The 18,035-nt window shown below is 45.3% G+C and overlaps 1 protein-coding gene across 3 annotated transcripts in view; it reads right to left on the bottom strand.

Annotated features, from left to right (window-relative positions):
- CFAP99 (cilia and flagella associated protein 99) overlaps window positions 1–18,035 on the bottom strand; it is a 104,136-nt gene that overhangs the window by 85,249 nt on the left and 852 nt on the right. For 2 of the 3 annotated variants that reach the window (XM_014607709.3, XM_019478898.2), the window contains exon 2: window positions 13,557–13,684. In XM_014607709.3, coding sequence (XP_014463195.2) covers window positions 13,557–13,676 — 120 coding nt within the window. In that variant the 5' untranslated portion in view covers window positions 13,677–13,684. Of the gene's footprint in view, window positions 1–13,556; window positions 13,685–18,035 lie in introns of those variants that run through there. The other variant, XM_059721514.1, reaches the window with a different exon arrangement.

The following is an 18,035-nucleotide window of genomic DNA, read 5'->3' as shown; positions in this document are numbered from 1 at the left end:
TCCTCTGGCACCTTGCCAGAGCACCATGAGTGCTCGTAAAGCCGTGCCAGGGGTCTTGCAATGATCTCTGCCAATTCCCTCAGCACCCTGAAGTAGAGATCATCTGGACCTGCTGATTTAAACACGTTCAGCCCCATCAGAAATTCCCTAACTAGGTCCTCTCTGACCCTAGGCCTGGCGGTGCCTCTCTTGGGTCCGTCCAGAATCCTGGTGGGGGAGATGTCCTGGTCCCTGCTCAGAAAAATGGAGGCAAAGAATTTGTAAAAGAGGTCAGCTTTTTCATCTGGTACAACCACCAGATTGCTAAGCGTGTTCTGCAGGGGCCCCACATTACCCAGTGCCTTCTTTTTATTCCCTATGTATTTAAAAAGGACTTCTTGTTATCTTTGATCTTGGTTGCTAGTCCTAGTTCCATCTCTTCCTAACAACCCCACTACAGTCTCGAGCAACGGAGGTATAATCCTCCTTGGTGATAGCCCCTCCCTTCCACCGGGTGTACGCCTCCTTTTCAGCTTTCAGACATTCCTGAATGCCTTTGGTGAGCCATGGGGGCTTTTGAGCACTCTTGCCCCCTTGTCTTGTTACACTTTTGATTTGAATCTAGTGTTCTTGAGCAGGATTAGTACGTTTATGCCAGAGGAAGCCAGAGTGGTGTGTGAAGTTTCCCCACACTGCCCTGCCACTCCAACCCTGTCTTCTAATTCTCTTGCCATTTTAGACCTCTGAATCTCTACATTGGAGAGTTTATTATGTTGAATCTACTAGTGTAGTCGTATTAGTTTTTAAACTGCTTAAGGGACCACTTAGAGTGATGCTGAATACTTCCTCCCTAGAAGATATACTCATATCCTTTTAATCACTGTTTATACCTGTGAAATGCAGAGGAAAAAGTCCAATCCATCCTAGTGTCAGCCTATACAATTATTTGGCATTTAAAAAACTACCTTAAGAATTACTTTTTAGAAAAATCAAGGGATGATGGGCAGATTCCTGGTGGCCCAACCTAGTCCTTTTTTGGGCAATTGGGCCTCAATTTAGTAAAGCACATAACAACCTCTTTAAGCATGAGTGTAAGTACCACCCCATTCATCAAAGCATGTAAGGATGTGCTGAAGTGCTTTGCTGAATGAATGCCTGAATGCCAATTTCAGGGCCAAATAAGGACTAAACAAGAACCTCAGGAAGTGACCCAGGGCTTAAACCCTGAATTTAGGCTTTTAGGGAATGTACAAGAAAAGACTGAGTAAAAAGTGAATGAAGATGTTTTGATTTGGCTCTAGCTACAGATACATCTTTGAAGGACAGATTTAAATACTCCTTCACCCCATCTTCTTGAACAATGAAATGTAGAATCTGTAACAGGGGGCCTCTACCCCTGCTGTGGGCAGGAAGAGAGCAGAGCAGGATAGAGCTAGCAAAACAAGTATAGTTTGCAAGTAACCTAGCTGTGAGGAGCACAGTAAAATGAGCCGTAGGAGCTAGCTTGAAGACCATAAGCCAATGCTTCCCAAACTTCTCCTCAGCATGACCCCGTTTATGGCCCCTCACTCTCAACCCACAGCCCCTCACCTCTGCAACCCCATCTGCTGATGCTGTGACCTCATTTGGGGTCGCAACCCACAGGGAGCTAGCTGCACCTGGGCCCTGTGAACAGAGAGCTGGCTCAGGTGACTGGAAGGAGGAGGAGCAGGGGGCCATATAAGCCTGAGCCCAGGGACAGAGGCTTAGATTGGCCTAGATCTTTGGAAGGGGAGGTGCTCTGCTGGAAGCATCACAAAAATAAGGTGTTTTACATTATGAAGTTAATTCCTTTTGGTGTTTTGTTGACTGGAGGACCAAAAGTGGCTCTAAGGGGTGGTTTGAGGTTATGGTGGAATGTCTTGGGAAGGTGCTCCATGCTTTGAGCTCTGCAAGAGGCTGAGATGAGGCAGTGGAACCCTGAGAGCCTCCATTTGGGTTTAGAGAATTCCTATGAAACTGTTTGGGGCAAAGGCAACAAAAGAAGCTACGCTGGCCTCTACAGACAACCTCATGAAGATACTCATATTAATATCAATATGTGGCAGGCAAGAGGTTAGGGAGGCCCTAGAGCAAAGCCGTACAAGAGGGGTTACTGGGGGCAGCACTACCATTGGCCTTGGAGGTTGAGTTCTGTCACAAGGTCTCATCCAAAATACTAAACATGACCCATAAGCTCTTGTCTGCTGGAACAAAACGAAGTGGGAAAATGGATTTCCCTTGTACTGTACTCTTCAGCCATTGCATAAGGATACTTCCATTGTTCCACTCCCGAAATCCAGAAGTCCTCTCTCTCACCTAACTTCAGTGATGTTTCTTTTGGTTGAAAAACAAAAATACTGGACCAGAAAATGTTTATCTTCCCAATATGTGGCTCTTTGGGAGGTGTTAGTAATCTTTAGGGCTATATTCTTATGGTGATAAGGCCTTTGGTTAAAGCAGCAGAAAAAGTAAGTCTAACAAATAAGAACAGCGAACGCAGGAGTTGTGAGGGCTTTGTTTCCTTAAGTTCTTCTGCTCTGCAAACTGTAAGTATGCTGTAGGGGGTATCTTGTTCTGAATTTTGGTAGAAAGCTGCTCACTCCCTATAGATCCAGTAACTGATTGCTTCTGGGGCTTGTGTGGCTTGAAAGGTGACAGACCTGCCCTGTGTTGGTTACATCTAAACTAAAATTACATTTACTGCCTGACATGTGGGGGATTTACTTGTGCAGCTCCTTTGTACCAAAACAAGCTTTTCCGCCTACACATGTAATGGTTCAAAGAGATTGTCTTTTATTGTCAAAGTGACATTTCACCTCTTCTTGTTCAAACTGAGTTTCTGTTTCTTTGGTGTTAATTCTCCCATATCTCCCCTTGTATATTGAAATAGCAAAAAGTTGTGAAGTGCAGTAAGGGAAGAGAGGGGAAAAATCTCCTAATAACTATTGGATCTGTTGTCTGCCTAAGCTACCTCAATTACAGAAATAAAGCAAAACAGCAAGGGGTACATTCTTAAAGTGATGCACAGAGCTTTAGCTGTATGACTCCCATTAATATTAATGGAGAATGTAAAGCTAACTCCCTGCATACTGCTTTGAAAATGTACTTCTTGGTAGCAATATTTACTGCCACCTTTTCTTTATAAAGACAGACAAATACTGACAGTCTTGCTTACACTCACTAATGTATGGCCAAAGTTACTCCTCTGACTTCAGCACAGTTGTTAGAACTACCCCTCTACACCTGAAATTACCAGTATACCAGTGTGCCAACCCTGCAGCCCCAGAAACTGGCACAAGAAGCAACGGGGAATTCCCACTTTTATACAGAAAATCATGGGGGTTAGGGTCATGGGCCAAAGGGAGGGAACAGGTAAAGGGTAAAGAAATGTCAATGGTGTGGTAACATATACTCAGAACCTTAACTGCCCCCCCCCCCGAATGCATCCCCAGAGAAGCCTTTAGTCCCTAAAGCGCTCAAACAGCAGCCTACAGCTGCCTCCCGAGTCAGTTCAGTTCCTTCAGTTGACAGTTCTGGCTGACAAAGCTACTGCAATCTCCAACTCCACTGTGTACTCCTCTATGTAGGGCTAACCAGGTACCACTTGTGCCTGCTCTCTCTTCCCCTTATTCCACCCTCAAGCTTCCTCTTCCTCTTACCCGCCCCTCCCCCCAACTTCTGGGAGTTTCTGGAAGTTGTAGGTCAAATTAACAGTCAGCAGCATTTACACATATTAAATTCACATTACACCAGGAATATAGAGCTGAATATTTTCCAAATTGTTCTCTCCCTCCCCAGTTCAGGACAAGAAACTTTTAAAATGAAAGAAAATAGTGGAGAAGGGAATCCTGATTTTTGTAATTAAAGGGCAGGAAAATTTTTTTCTCAGTGATACCCTGCAAACCAGTGCTTCTCCTCCCATTTACTAACAGCTGCAAAGCTTGTCTGGCTGCAAGCTGAGTGGGTGAGCTGTGCTTAAGAGCTCTGCAAGAAAAGGGTGGCAAAATTTTGCAGAGGGTGCATAAGCTTTACCAGACAGGAGGGTATGCAGTGTATGGTGCATGCTTTACTGGAGTGTTTAAATTGTGACCAGAGGCCTCATTGCAAACTGGGGGCTTTGATTGGCTCAGTAGCAGCCATAAAAGTTGAGGGAGGAAAAAGAAGAGAAGCTGGGAGAGCCACTGGGAGATTGGGGGAGAGAGCCCTGGAGAGAGGGGACACAGACTCAGCCCCCAGCCAGGGGAGACTGAGCTGAAACTTGTGCAGGGAGCAGGCATCAGGGCAGGGATCAGCTTGTGTCATCCCGTGAGAAGCTGATTCCCTACTGGATTCGGAGCTATGCAACCAGGAACACAGGTGCCAGGGAAAGAGTGGGGAGGGGTTGGTCAGCAAAGCTGGTAGGCTTGCTGGAGTCTAGAGAAGCAGCAGGGTCAGAGACCTGCAGGGGGAATCCCCTGTCTGAGCTGGGAAGAGCCCCATGCAACCCCAGCTGCAGCCCGCCTGCTCTGTCCCATGCAGATCTGGGGGACACACACCATCCCCCCGCCCTCCTGGGTGCATGCAGTGGTGGGAGCTGCCTCCCCCCCTCCTTCCACCACAACAGAGGCAGCTGTATCAGAAATTGGATCAGTATTGGCTGATATGCCTCCTTAAATATCAGCTATCGGTATTGGACCCCAAAATCTCTATCGGTGCACCCCTAATAGTTATAGTTGTGTTGCCATTTATTGTTCTGGGAAGTGGATTGTGACCAGAAGGAAATCAATTGGGTTATGGGGGAAAACTGTTTTAAAGGGTTATAACAAGTCAAATTTAATTGTTAAGGTTGTTGAACACAAGTGGAACCACCCAGTGTGCTGGAATTATCCACCTAATGTTGTAGCTGTGAATTTTATCTAAATTGTTAGTTTTATTATTAACTATTGTTATTATTTTTTTGTCTATTTTTCTGTATATAAATTGGTTGTGTATAAAAAAGAATAACATGTTCATTGGATTCAGAGCGGATTTCTGGGTGGTGAGGGTGAGGCACACACCTCTCCATGGGACACCTCAGTCAGTAGTCTGTCTGAGGGGCTCCCAGGGCTACTGAAACCCTGAGGACCCAAAAACCAATGCATCACCCAGCCTTAGCATGCTGGCATGGGTTACATACATATATGGCAATACTTCTGTTGACTCCAGCAAGAACCAGAGAAGGGCATAAGAATGAAAACAAGAGTATGTGGCTGTGCAGGGCCACCAAGGGCAAGAATTATACAAGCCCTGAAAACTGTAGTTAGTGGATCAAATCCTCCTGGACTTGTTTGCATGTAAGTAGTCTTTCTAGTTCAATGGGGCTACTTGTATGAGTGAGACGAGCAAGATATAACTCAGTAGCACATTTTTCAGTCCTAATGGGGGTTGGTATAGGTGGGTTTGGCAACATTGCCTGCCATTAAGGCTGGCAGATATTTGCCATTATAAGATCACTGTTTTAAATGTATACATGTCACTGTTACAGGGCAGTCTGTCCTTTTCAGAATTGTTTATTTCATACCATAACACTTTTTTAATTATTAAAAAAATTGCTTAGTTCTGCATACAGATAATAACTACAGTTCTGGGATCTCCAATACAGAGTTCTCCAATACAAACATCTCTAGATTTTTCATATGCATTTGTTCCCAACAGAACCTCCTAGCAGCATCAGCCAATTCCATGCTGGGCTTGTGAGCAGAACACGGAACTAATCCATGTTGCTGATGAGAGATCTGCTGTGGAGATATGTCAGCAGGATTGGGTTGTTATGTACAAAGTCTGTGTCTACAAGATTTGCATGTCTTGTGCAATTGTGACCTTTGAATATTATTCCTCATCCTTTACTTTTTGAGTTCATTTCCTTCATTTTTAAGATCTATTTGCCCATTGTCTCTCTCTCTCTCTCTCTGTGATGGGGTCCTGAGCCAGCCAAAGCCTGAAGGTACAAACTCCCTGTAAGGTGAAAGACTCAATTACAGAGCAGCTAAGTTTTTAGCAATAAAATAAATCCAGACCCTAATAATTGGGGAAGATGGAGCAGAAGGTAAAATTTTAGAACACGCTATCTCGTAACATTTTTCCTTTTCACTCCTGGCTAGGGCTTACTTCACAGTCCACAGCTGGTTCCAGTGGCAGCATACATGGATTAATGCCTGGAGGACAGGCATGGTGGGGAGGGAGATGCAGCTCAGTGCAGATGAAACCAGCAGGCGGGCCAGGCACGTGCAATGTAGGCTGTGGCGGGTACCCGGTGGGGTGTGACTGTGCCGGAACCCTGGGAGCAGCTGGAACAGCCAGTGGCAGAGAGCAGAGCCAGATGCAGTGCATAGCTGGGATATGCTGGTGGCAGCGTAGCCTCAGCACAGCTAGGTCCTGGACCAGCCACGATCCTGCATATTTGCCTGGTGCTGCTGCTGCAGTAGGGTGAGGGACCACTCGCAGAGCTTGGCCTGTGCTGCAGGTGCCTGGAGGGCAGCAGCTCTGTATTCCCAGTGCCACCTGGCTGCAGGCGATGTTGTGCAGGGTCTTGTGTGACTGGCCCCAGGCTCTGGCTCCAGCATGGACCTGTTGGTAGCTGTGGGCCTAGTGGGCAGCACATCCTGCTCTGGCTGCTGCTTCCACTGTGCTGGCCAGGGATGGAGCCTGTGGTTGTAGGGCAAAGTGCAGGTTGGAAGGGGGCCCAGGCACAGGGCCCCAATTAATCATAATCTGCCTCTGTGTGGCAGGCAGGAATAGTCACTGTTGCAGTAGTGAACTCCTCCTTGTCCTGGAGGTCTTGGCTTCTCTGCTTCCCTCTTCAGTTGTCTCTGCCCCACTGCTCCAGGCTTTTCTGCTGAAGACTCCTTCCATCTCTACGCTCTGGGGCTTCACACCAACAGGCTTCCATGGATGCTAGTAGGCACTCATAGGCACGTGCACATTCCAGCTCCCTGGTTTGCCCTCTTGCTTGGAGAGAGAGCTGGAGTTGTCAGGAAAGGGATCCCTCCAGCATCATCCAGAGAGCAGAGGGTAATTAGCAGGGATCCGGGTTTTCTGCTTCCCACGGAAAAACCGAGAAAACCACAGATTTCCTCTTTTTATCAGAAAAAACGCGGATTTCTCCTTTTAGCAGAGAAATCCATGGATTCCCTGCTTTTGCAAACAGTTCTGCAGACTGGCTGAGCTCCAGCCTGCAAAAGCTGTTTGCAAACAGGGCAGGAAACCCCAGCCCTGCCAGGAGGGGGAGGGCAGGCCTAAGACTCTCAGTTGGCCATAGCTCTGCTCAGCTCAGCTTAGCTCAGCCTCACTTTTTTCCTGGAGCCTGAGGTAAGTGGGGCTTCCAGGGGGCTGGGGGTCCCTCTGGCAGGGCTAGGGGTTGCAGGTCATGGCTGGGGGCACCAGCATGTCTGGGGGGTGGGGCCAGGAACAGGTCCCGCCCCCACCCTAGCAGGCAGCAGCAGTGGGGGAGCTGTCTCCATACTGCTTCTGCTGTAGCTGCCTCCTGTTGGGGGCAGGGAGCTGCAGACTTGGGTCCCTGGCCCCATAGCCCTGGCAGCTAGGGGCCCCCTCTGGCAGGGCTGGGGAGCACCAGCTGTGGGTGGGAGCAAGAGGCATGAGTAGGGTGGGGGGGCTGTTGTGGGAGCAGTAAGGGGCACCAGCAATATTGGGGGGTGGGCTTTGGGGGCAGTGAGGGGCACCAGCAGTACTGGGTGGGCTTTGGGGGCAGTGAGAGGCACCAGCAAGGCTGGGGGAGGCAGTGAGGGGACCAGCAGGGTTGGGGGTGCTGCAGGGGGCTTTTAATTTTAATAATGGATTTTGGGAGTTTTGTCAGAGAATTTGTGATTTTTTTTTTTAAATTAATTAATTATCAGAGAAAACCAGGATCCCTGGTAATTAGCCAGGCCATATCCTCTGCAATACAGCCATTAACTCTTTCCCTGCGATACAATCCCCTCCTGCCACCTAAGCTTAAAGAACAGCAGATAAGAGGCCTTCCCAAAGCTGGCCCTATGTCTCTTGTGGATTGGTTGGCAAGGATACTTAGAGCAAAGCATTCTATCCCTGAAGACCAGATTGAGCCCTTTCTTCATAACACGATTCATCATCTCTGAGAGTAAGAATCCAAAACTAGAATATAAAAGTGCAGCCTGTCTCTCTGACATGCTTGTGATGTCTACTAGTCAGCTCAATAGCACTGACACCAACTCCTAATCTTCACACCATGTTTTTCTACTTTCTTTCTCAGACAGGGTGGACTTGCACCTTGCTTGTGGCTCAAGGCCTGACCCTGAGCATCATCTTTGATTTTTGGGCTTTCCTGTGTATCCTTGCATCCAGTCCGAGCCCCCAAGTTTTGGAATAGACTGCCGCCAGAGGTGGTTCAAGCACCCACTTTGAATGCCTTCAAGACACACTTGGATGTTTATCTTACTGGGATCCCATGATCCCTGCCAACTTCCTGCCCCTGGGGCAAGGGGCTGGACTCAATGATCCTCTGGGGTCTCTTACAGCCCAAATGTCTATGAAATCTATGAAAATCCATGCTACGTCTATACCTTAGCAATACTCTTTGCTTAACATGTCCTAAAATATGTTCTTTCCTATCCGTATGATTAATAATATGATGAGAGCCTAGATGAATGTTTTTGTTTCAATTACAGTAATATCTTTTCCTCTGGCCTTAACAAATACAATCTTGTCCCAAGTATATTGTTCCACTGATTCTCTAGCCTATTGCTTGAAGTTCTCTTCATAGCCTTCCACTCAGTGGTGGATTAAGATTTTTTGGGGCCCTGGACAAACAAAAAATTGGAGGCCTCTCACACCCTATTATAAACGCATATATCATGCTACTCCTCCCCTGCAGCTAGGCCCCGGGAGCTGGACTCCAGTGGTGGTGAGGGCCCTCTTCCCTTCCTGGTGCTCCCAGTGCCAAAGGCAGGAAGGGCCTCTGTGCCCTGCGGGCAAGGCTGAACGGACCTGGCTGGACTTGGGTGGGTGGTACATGCCTGCCTCTCCTACCTGCTCCCCTTCCCCACTCCATCACCGGAGCAAAGCCAAGTGGGGTGAGGGCAGGTGCAGGCTGCTTTGCTGTGGGCTCGGGGTTCTCCGCCCTGCTGCCTTTGCCCTGGGAGCCCCTTGCTGGCTGTGTGTTCCGTGCCTGCCTGGCAGCAGGGGGCACAGCTTGCCACCCCCATTGCTGCTGGGTGGGCAGGGGTATCACAGCCAGCACAGGGCTCCTGCGGCAAAGGCAGCAGAGCTGAGAGCCCTGAGCCCACAGCAAGCAGCCTGAATTTGCTTTACACACAAATCTAGGGGGACACATGCCCCCCATGCCTCCCTGGGGGGTGCACGCAGTGATGGGGAGTCACCCCCCCACGCCCTCTAGTCAAGCCACCTGTGGCTCCGTCCTGCTCCCTGGCCTGGCCCTGGATCCCATGTAGTGCTCTAGCTGGGCAGCACCCCCGCCCTGCCCCACTCCCTCCCTCACCATGAAGGCCTCAATTTGTCCCCTGCTACTCTCTCCCTTTCCCTCCATAGACTTACTTGCAGGGAGCTGCTGTCTAGTCTGCCTAACTGTTTTCCTGGCCATGTGCATTCGTGCGGCTGCTAGAATACTGTCTGTCTGCAAGAGGAAACCTGCCATTTCCAGAGGAAACACAAGCACCCAGGGGGCCCCTGATTGGCAGGCACCCCATGGGCCTGTGCGTTAATCCTCCTCTGCTTCCACTAGGTTCCTCCTCCTTGATTTTTGTTAAATATAAATTCCTTGTCTTCAATGTCAACATCCTTCTGGGCTTGTTTCTGTTCTATATATGTATACTTTTTAAAATCTCTTGTTCACTGTTGAGATGTCACCTCTGACTGGCCCATGTTCATTTGTTGCATCTTCAAATAAGCCCCTTCCCATTGTGCTGCTTATGCTTGGGAGGACTGCCCTGGAAATACCTGCAATTTACTCCCACTGTTCTTCAAATCTCTCCTTTTAAACTTATGGTCCCTACACCCTTGACAGTGTTTAGGGCACACTTGTGCTGATACAACTGTCTATCAGGCTGATATAGTGATCTACTGTTTCAGTATTTTCTGTCTGTATCCATCTGTTGTCGCTTATTTTATACTTAGATTGTTGGTAGTTTGGGACATGGATGGTCTTTGTTTTGTTTCTACAGTACCTAGAAGAATCAAGTCCTTATCCACACTTAAGGTTCATAAGTACTATGAAGTACTATAATGTTAATAATAATAATGATTCTTAAAATAATGTTTCCAAGTGCTGATGCAAGGCTAAATCATTATCAAAGCAAAGTTGGTGCAATGACATTGATTCCAGAATATATGGTAGAAAGCAGTAAATCTAATAAAGGCATACTTTATGTTCCCTTCATGTTCTGCATTTCCTAGTACACTGCAGAATAATACAATGAAATATAAATTAGAAGCAAATAATTAAACCAGGTAAAATTGTGTTTGTACCAGCAGTATTGTACAAGTACATTACAAATACAGGGCCAAATGCTGTTCCCAGACCTACCATTATAAATCTGGAATAACAATCTTAAGGTAAATTGAACTGTTCTGGATTCCACTTGAATAACTGATTCCAAAATTTCGTCTGTTCTACATGAATTATGCAGAATTTTGAATAGTCTAATCTTCTGTTGAGATTGTCACTTCCATTAGAATCAACAAGTTGTACCTACCTACTAGCCTTATTCTTTGCTGAGTATTCCTGTGCCCAGTGTGAGTAAACTGACACACAAGGAAATTAAGTGACTTGCCAACAGGCACTCAGCAAATTTATTGTTTTTCTGCCTGCCAATCTTTACCACACTCCTTCCCTAGTAAAGACATCTGGCAACAAAGACATCCAGAGAGGCTAGGAAACTAAAAACATAGTAAGATTTCCACTAGTCCTTATTATAGCAGCCAGAAGCTTTAAATGCTGACTTACAGGAAGAATGTATTTGTAATGAAAGAGCATGTACAATATCAATTTGGGGTTAACTGAAAATAAAGCAGGAGATATTTTAATCTTGATTTTCATGAATTATATGACATTGATAAAATAGTACCAGTGACAAGTAACATAAGAGCAGGGAGAAATCACATATGTGGGAGCTAGCAATACTTTTTTTTTCTTACTCGTCAGAGCCATATTATGCAAAATGAGAGGAAAGAAAAGAATGAAAGTCAAGGAAGCTTTTCTTGAGGAGTGAGTAATCAAAGGCATTGATTCTATGGTGACACATCCTAGGCTACTGAGAGGGGTGTTTTTTTGGGGGGAGGGGTTAAATATAAAAATGAATCTTATTTTTGGGACAAGATGACAGCTGAAGTACTAATGGGAAAGGGGGAAATTAAAGTGCACAAAAGGGAGGATATAGACAGGAAAATCAGAGTGACTTTTGCAGCAAAAGAATGAAAGTCAAGGAAGCTTTTCTTGAGAAGTGAGTAATCAAAGGCATTGATTCTATGGCGACACATCCTAGGCTACTGAGAGGGTTAAGTTCTGGGTTAAGAAACAATAATCTGGATATTAAATCAGTGTGAACAGCTATACAGTGGTGTTGACAGACACTTTCCATCCTCTTTCAACTCCTTCAAAGTAGTGACTAGATAATTTAAACTGCATTACTCTTGGTTATCTGAAGAAAACAGCTAATGTTACTCAAGTGAAGCTTACCATCAAAATTAATCTGAGACAACATATTTCACAGGTGAAGTAAATGCCTTGAAAAGAGTTTAACAGTCTACAATTTCAGTGCCAAAATCTGTTTTCAATTACAGTGGTATAACTGCATGGCAGTGATTTAAATGCGCCTCTTCGGGTGTAAATAAAAGCACAATTTGCCTCATGATGTCTACCACCCAGACTGCTAAAAGGAGCTTGCTGCAATACTCATGGCAAGCCTAGTAGTGGAAATTTTGGCCCCTATGCCAGAGCACATCTAGGGTTAGGAAACTAGGCATTTGAATATTTAAGTAGTCAAATGAAGTGACAAACAAAACTAACTAGTTGTACTTACCTACTGGACTTATTCTCAGTGCTGCGTGAACATGATTGCCATAGATCTGTACCCTGTGTCATATATGACACCTCTGTAAATTTGGTGACAAAGACTTTCGGATTAGAATGGCAGTATTTTTGTACCGATTTTACAGAGGTGGAAATGACTTTCTTAGCTGCCTGGTTGTGGAGAACAACTGCCACTTATTGAGCCAGCTGGAGTATTGCCCAATTAAGAACAGCAGTGCTGGGTGTTATAGGATGTCCATGCATTCTGGTTCTGGAACATATGTAATATCCCAACTGATCTTCTTCAAATTGGATTGGCCAAAAGGATGTTTAGATTCTCTAACTTGTCTACCATTTTCTTCCCTTCCTGCTGAAGTCAGGCACAACAGCCTTCCTCAATCTCAGGGTATGGACAAATGGGTATAGGTAGCTGAAAGGAAGGGGAGCTGGTGTTTAGGAATGCACAGCAGCTATTATGCTGTAACTGTTAGGGTGTGTGAGTCTGTAGCAATATTCTAACATAACCCTACTCCATCCACAGTCAAAATTGGGGTCATTTAGTTCATATGTATTGCTACAGGTCAGTCCCGCTCAACCTTTTGGCCCTATGTGCCAGGATCAGTCCCTGCCCCACCCCCCATGTACTGGAATTGGGACTTGCGATTTAATGTGGAGGGCCATGGCCAGTAGGGAACCACACAAGCCAGATAACACGGTGCTGGGGGCTGGATCTGGGCCACAGGCTGACTGAGCACCCCTGCTATAGGCTCATGCACGCTGGGCTTGTGAGTAGCAGCTCCCTCCTCTTCTGAAGCTGCAACAATTTTTTTTTTATATATAACCTTAGCTTCTTCTCTGTGTTGTTTGATCCTCTTCCCTTCCTGTGAGGGCATGCAATCTGAAGCAGATGTACAATCTGCAACCTGAGGCAGAACAATAGGGAAGTAGAAGGCTGTCTGGCAGGTGGCACATTTTGCCCAACATGGAAGCAGTATTGAAAATGAGAGCCAGAGATTTCCAAAAGAAGTCTAGATCAGAATAGACAGGAAAGTGGTGGATAGGTATATCCACCAAGTGCAAGTTCTCATTGCAACCCAAGATGACATGCCAGATGCTCCTGACCATGAAACTGTCCCATGTGACTTAATCTGTCAATCATCATCCCTCTCACACAAGCAGTCCTCTCTTTTCACTTAGGATTTGTGTGACTGAAAGACTATCTCACTACCCGTCAACCACTAGTATCATCTTCAGCTCCAAGAGCATAAAATACAATCTATCATCATTTAACATCCAAAGTAATGTTTTGTCCAAACCCTCTGACCCTCAGCTCCTTGAAACTAGTGATATCTTTAAGACAGTTGCCCTAGTTTGGGGTTTGAAGATCTAGTCACTCTAATTAGAGGTGAACATTATAAAATACATAAGAAAATTCCATGCGTTTCAAAAAGCTGCATTAGAACAAAAGACAGTTTTCATTTGCAAACTCACACCAGAACTCTGAAAGTCATATAGGGCAAATTGGCACTTAATGTACCTGCAAAACCTTAGTCGACTCATCCAAAAAATGATCCATACTCTGATTTTCAGGATTAAATTTGTTAAGCTGCTGGACCACTATTTCAACGTGTTTTCCATGGTTGGGCATCTTCACCATGCAGAGTCCTATAAATAAAGCAAATCATTAAATTTTCATGCCTCCTTCAGTTGCAGCATAACATATGTTGATAGGCTTATATGCTGCAATAACAAATGAGAACAGTCAGGTCAGCCTTTCACAGTTGCAACAGCCCAACCAGAAGGGCTAATGGAAGAAATAAGAAGACAACAGAAACATTGGTATTAGAAAAAACTAAACTGCAAACAATAATATCTTCCTTATTTGGACAATGTATCTGTAAAGATCATGAGGCCAGCATTTTAAACGGTTTCATTTTGATGCTGTGGGTTTGAATAGATGTAAAGTACATATGAGAGGGAATCATTGATTCTAATATGCATGCTACAAGGACCAATTTTTTGCTCATATAACCCCTGAACTCCTGAGCCAAGAAGTAAATACAGGCAATATTTCAGCTGTAATCCCTTTATTAGGAAAAATACAGAGAAGACTTCATACTGTTGTTGTACCTTGATTGTTATTTAGTGCTTTTGATTATTTGTATTTCATATATTTCATAGACATTAGGGCTGGAAGGAACCTCGGAAGATCATCGAGTCCAGCCCCCTGCCCAAAGGGCAGGAAGTCAGCCGGGTTCATAGGATCCCAGCAAGATGAGCATCCAGTTTGCTCCTGAAGGTGTTCAATGTAGGCGCTTGAACCACCTCTGGTGGCAGGCTGTTCCAGACCTTGGGGGCTCGGGCAGTAAAGAAATTCTTCCTTATGTCCAGCCTGAAACGGTCTTGTAGTAGTTTATGACCATTTGACCTAGTCGTCATCCCTTGGGGCACTCTGGTGAACAAACGTTCCCCCAGATACTGGTGGTCACCCCTGATAAACTTATAGGTGGCCATCAGATCACCCGTGAGCCTGCGCTTTTCCAGGCTAAAGAGCCCCAGGGCTCTCAGCCTGTCATTGTAGGGTCTGCTTCCCTGACCTCTGATCATGCGCATATTACTATAGCGCACTAGTTATGTGCCAATCTTAGCTTACAACCTAAGAAAAGGATGACACAATAAATGGCTACAGCCAGTTAGGGAAGTATGGGAAAGGATTGTTCACCATGATAGGCTGCTGCTGGGTTATGATGCCAGCCTAACTATTGTCAACTTTTCTTACACATCACAGCAAAGGACAGTTCTCTGCCTGACGTGGTTTAATGACATCCCTCATTACAATTATTCTTTCTCATGGGAGTAAAGGTTTACAGAATTGGCTATCTAGTCTTTAAAACTCCGTTTAAAACTCTTTGGTTTGTATACATGCATTTTAGTTGTTATTAAATACAAAGAATAATAATGTTCAGTATCTGAAATAATTAATCTGGTTGTGTGAACAAAAACTAGCAACTTTAACTTAACTCCACAGTGAAAATAAAATCTATGCATAAACCAAACTTCTATGCATAAACCAAACTTAAATTCAACACATTACCATACATTGCTGTTAAAAAAGAACATTTGATCAAGATGATTTAATCCCAATGTGATAAAGATAACTTCTCTCCTATTGTAAAAGGCTGTTACAACACTTGGTATCATGTTCCTGCATTCCAGCACCACCACACTCTGCTATAATTGCCATAACAGCACTTTTAAATACTAATCTCCAAGTGTTTAAAGGAAAATGACTTTGGGTGTGATTATGTTCAATATAAGCATATAGTTAACAGATGTGATCAAGATCCAGCTGCTAACAAGATGGTTTCCGAGGAGATTTATTCAAGCATATAAGGCTAGGCTATGTCATGGGACAGTTCAGAATGAATAGTGCTGCAGAACTGTTTTGCCATGGATAAAGAATTAAGTATTCTGCTCCAGGGACAATGTCTTCCCTTTCTGCACTGTTTTGTAAGGCACAGTCTCTGCTGACCTGCCAGCCAAGGCTTGGGGAAGTCTTTAGAAATTTTCATAAGGTAAAGTAACTGTCTCTTTCCTTAGTCCAAGTTCTTTGCATCAGCTGTTGTGGGAGCTGGGTTGGGCCCTGGGTCTCTGAATAGTTTGAGGGTCACTTATCACTAGAAAGAATGAAACCTCTTAAAATAGGAAAATAATACTGGTAGCACTGTCTGAATCCTTGCACAGGTACTAGGGAACAGAAAACACTTAGCAGCAACAGATAAATAGATGACTATATTTAAATTACCTTTGTCATTTTTTTAAAATAAGGCTTGTGCAAGTGACCCAGATTGCATTAATTCTTGATGCTGGTTTCAACCAAATAAAGCAAAATCAAACTCACAGTAAGTTTGAGGGAAATTTTAAAAGTTAGAAGTAAAATCCTCAGGTTGTTGACTTGGTATCCTTCAATCTAAATAGTGTAACCAGGGAGTACCGCTGAATCAGAGAAAAATAGGGCTGGAAGGGACCTTGGGAGGTCATCTAGTCCAACCCCATGCCCAAGACAGGATCATCCCTATCTAATCATTCTAGACAAATCTTTGTCTAACCTGCACAAATGTTTATCTAACCTGTGTATTTTCTAATCCAGAGATTAAAAAAATTGTCAACAGAGGCGCCCTTCACCAACAGAGCTAGCATTTCAATTACAAGTTATAAACCTGACCTAGATAGGGCTTTATCAGTTTATGAAAAGGATTATATGACATGGTTGCCTACAATAGCAGGAGATTGGGCTCAGTGGTCCAGGAGTACCCCTCTACTCCTATGTTTTTGTTTCTAAGCCTTGAAGTCTACAACTGCATTTTCTTCAGCAGAACTACACCTTCTTATAGAAAGACTGAATTAGGCTTAAGTGTTTATCTCAAGTGTACGTCTCAAAAAGAAACAAAAACATGGAAATTTCAAGCAAGGTGGGATAAAAATGTCTAGATAGGAAATATGGCTATACTGTAGCACTGCCATTTGCCATGGAATTTCTTCCACCTGTTTGAACACAGCATTTCAAGGCCATGATCAGCGGAGTGGGGAAGAAGCTCAGACATGGCTCTTCTTAGCAATGTTTTCCTCCTTTATGGCAGCCTGACTTCAGCTGGAAATGCATTCAGGCTGACCTTTCTCTTACCACAAGAGAAGTTATTCTAATAGGGGCTTTATATGCTGAATGCATATTGCCATACATTCTAATATCCATGTATTTTAATGTATTTCCATGTTACATAGTTACATAAGCTTAACAACACAGTATGCCTTTACGTTTTTTTTCTGATCTTGCAGCCTTTTCGACTGATTATCCCTTATACAACCCACCCTGCGGCAACCAAGTTTTATTATTCCCAGTTATAAATGGGTAAACTGTGGGATTTGTAACTCATCCAAGATCCCAACCATCAGTGGCAGAGCCAGGAACAAAGCCCAGCTGTCCTGCTTGCTGCATACTGCTCCCCAAAACACCCAGACTATCATAGACTGTTACAAAGTGTCAGATGTTTAGTCCACTCATTTTTTCTGTTATTTTGTAGACATCTCATCAGCTGTGGCTCTGGTTTGGTCCACATAGCACACTTACTATTTTTCTCGTATGATGTTCATACTCATACCTTCTCTGTATTTTGTCTGTCCACATTGTATGCTTATAGTAGCACGTAGGCAAGAGGGGCTACTTGCAGCAACACTCAACTTCAAATGTTGATAGCCAGGACTGTCCAATGTCTAAACCAAGGGTGGGCACAAGACAGCCCATCGGCTGAATCTGGCCAGCCGAGGGATTTTGTCCAGGCTGCAGCAGGTCCCTTAGCCGGTCTCAGCCCAGGTATGGGGGGCAGCCCAAGCTGTGGCACATGTGGCCAGTCTCACCACCCCTGGGTGCACAGTGGTGCTGGGGTGGCATGGTGGCCAGACTCATTTCCTGGTAGCTCCCACAAAGGCAGTGGCTCCTTCCAGCTGCCACCACTGCCAGACCCGGCTCTGCTGCCTGTCTGCCCCACACCCACCACCAGAGGCGGGATGTATGCAGGTATGGCGCATAGCTAAGTGGACGGGATGCGGCTATGGGCAGCAGGGAGCAGCATCCAGGAACAGGACAGGTGATGAGAGAGGCTCACAGGGTGGGATCACGGGGTGGTGACAGTGCAGGGCCTGGGGCAGAGCCACTTTGCGAGTCTTGGTGAGCTACTGGCAGAGGGCAGGGGCTGACCTGCAGCTGCTCCCCAAAACTCCTGAAGTGGCCCTCAGGCCCAAATAATTGCCCATCTTTAGTTTTAAGTGGTGGGGACTACCAGGGTTTGAATTGCACCTTGGTTCTTGGGGGGGGGGGGGGTGGGATCTACAAAAAAAATTGAGCTGCCCATCACAGTCTTTGTAAAAGGCTAATAAAAACAGAGACCCCCCCCCCAGGTTATGATTTTCAAATCTTACAAGGGGGAGATCTCATTTCTTATGGGGGGGGGCCCTGCAG

This window comes from Alligator mississippiensis, chromosome 2 (genome assembly GCF_030867095.1).
Source record: "Alligator mississippiensis isolate rAllMis1 chromosome 2, rAllMis1, whole genome shotgun sequence".
Taxonomy (NCBI): Eukaryota; Metazoa; Chordata; order Crocodylia; family Alligatoridae; genus Alligator; species Alligator mississippiensis.
This window is presented reverse-complemented; position numbering and strand designations above follow the sequence as displayed.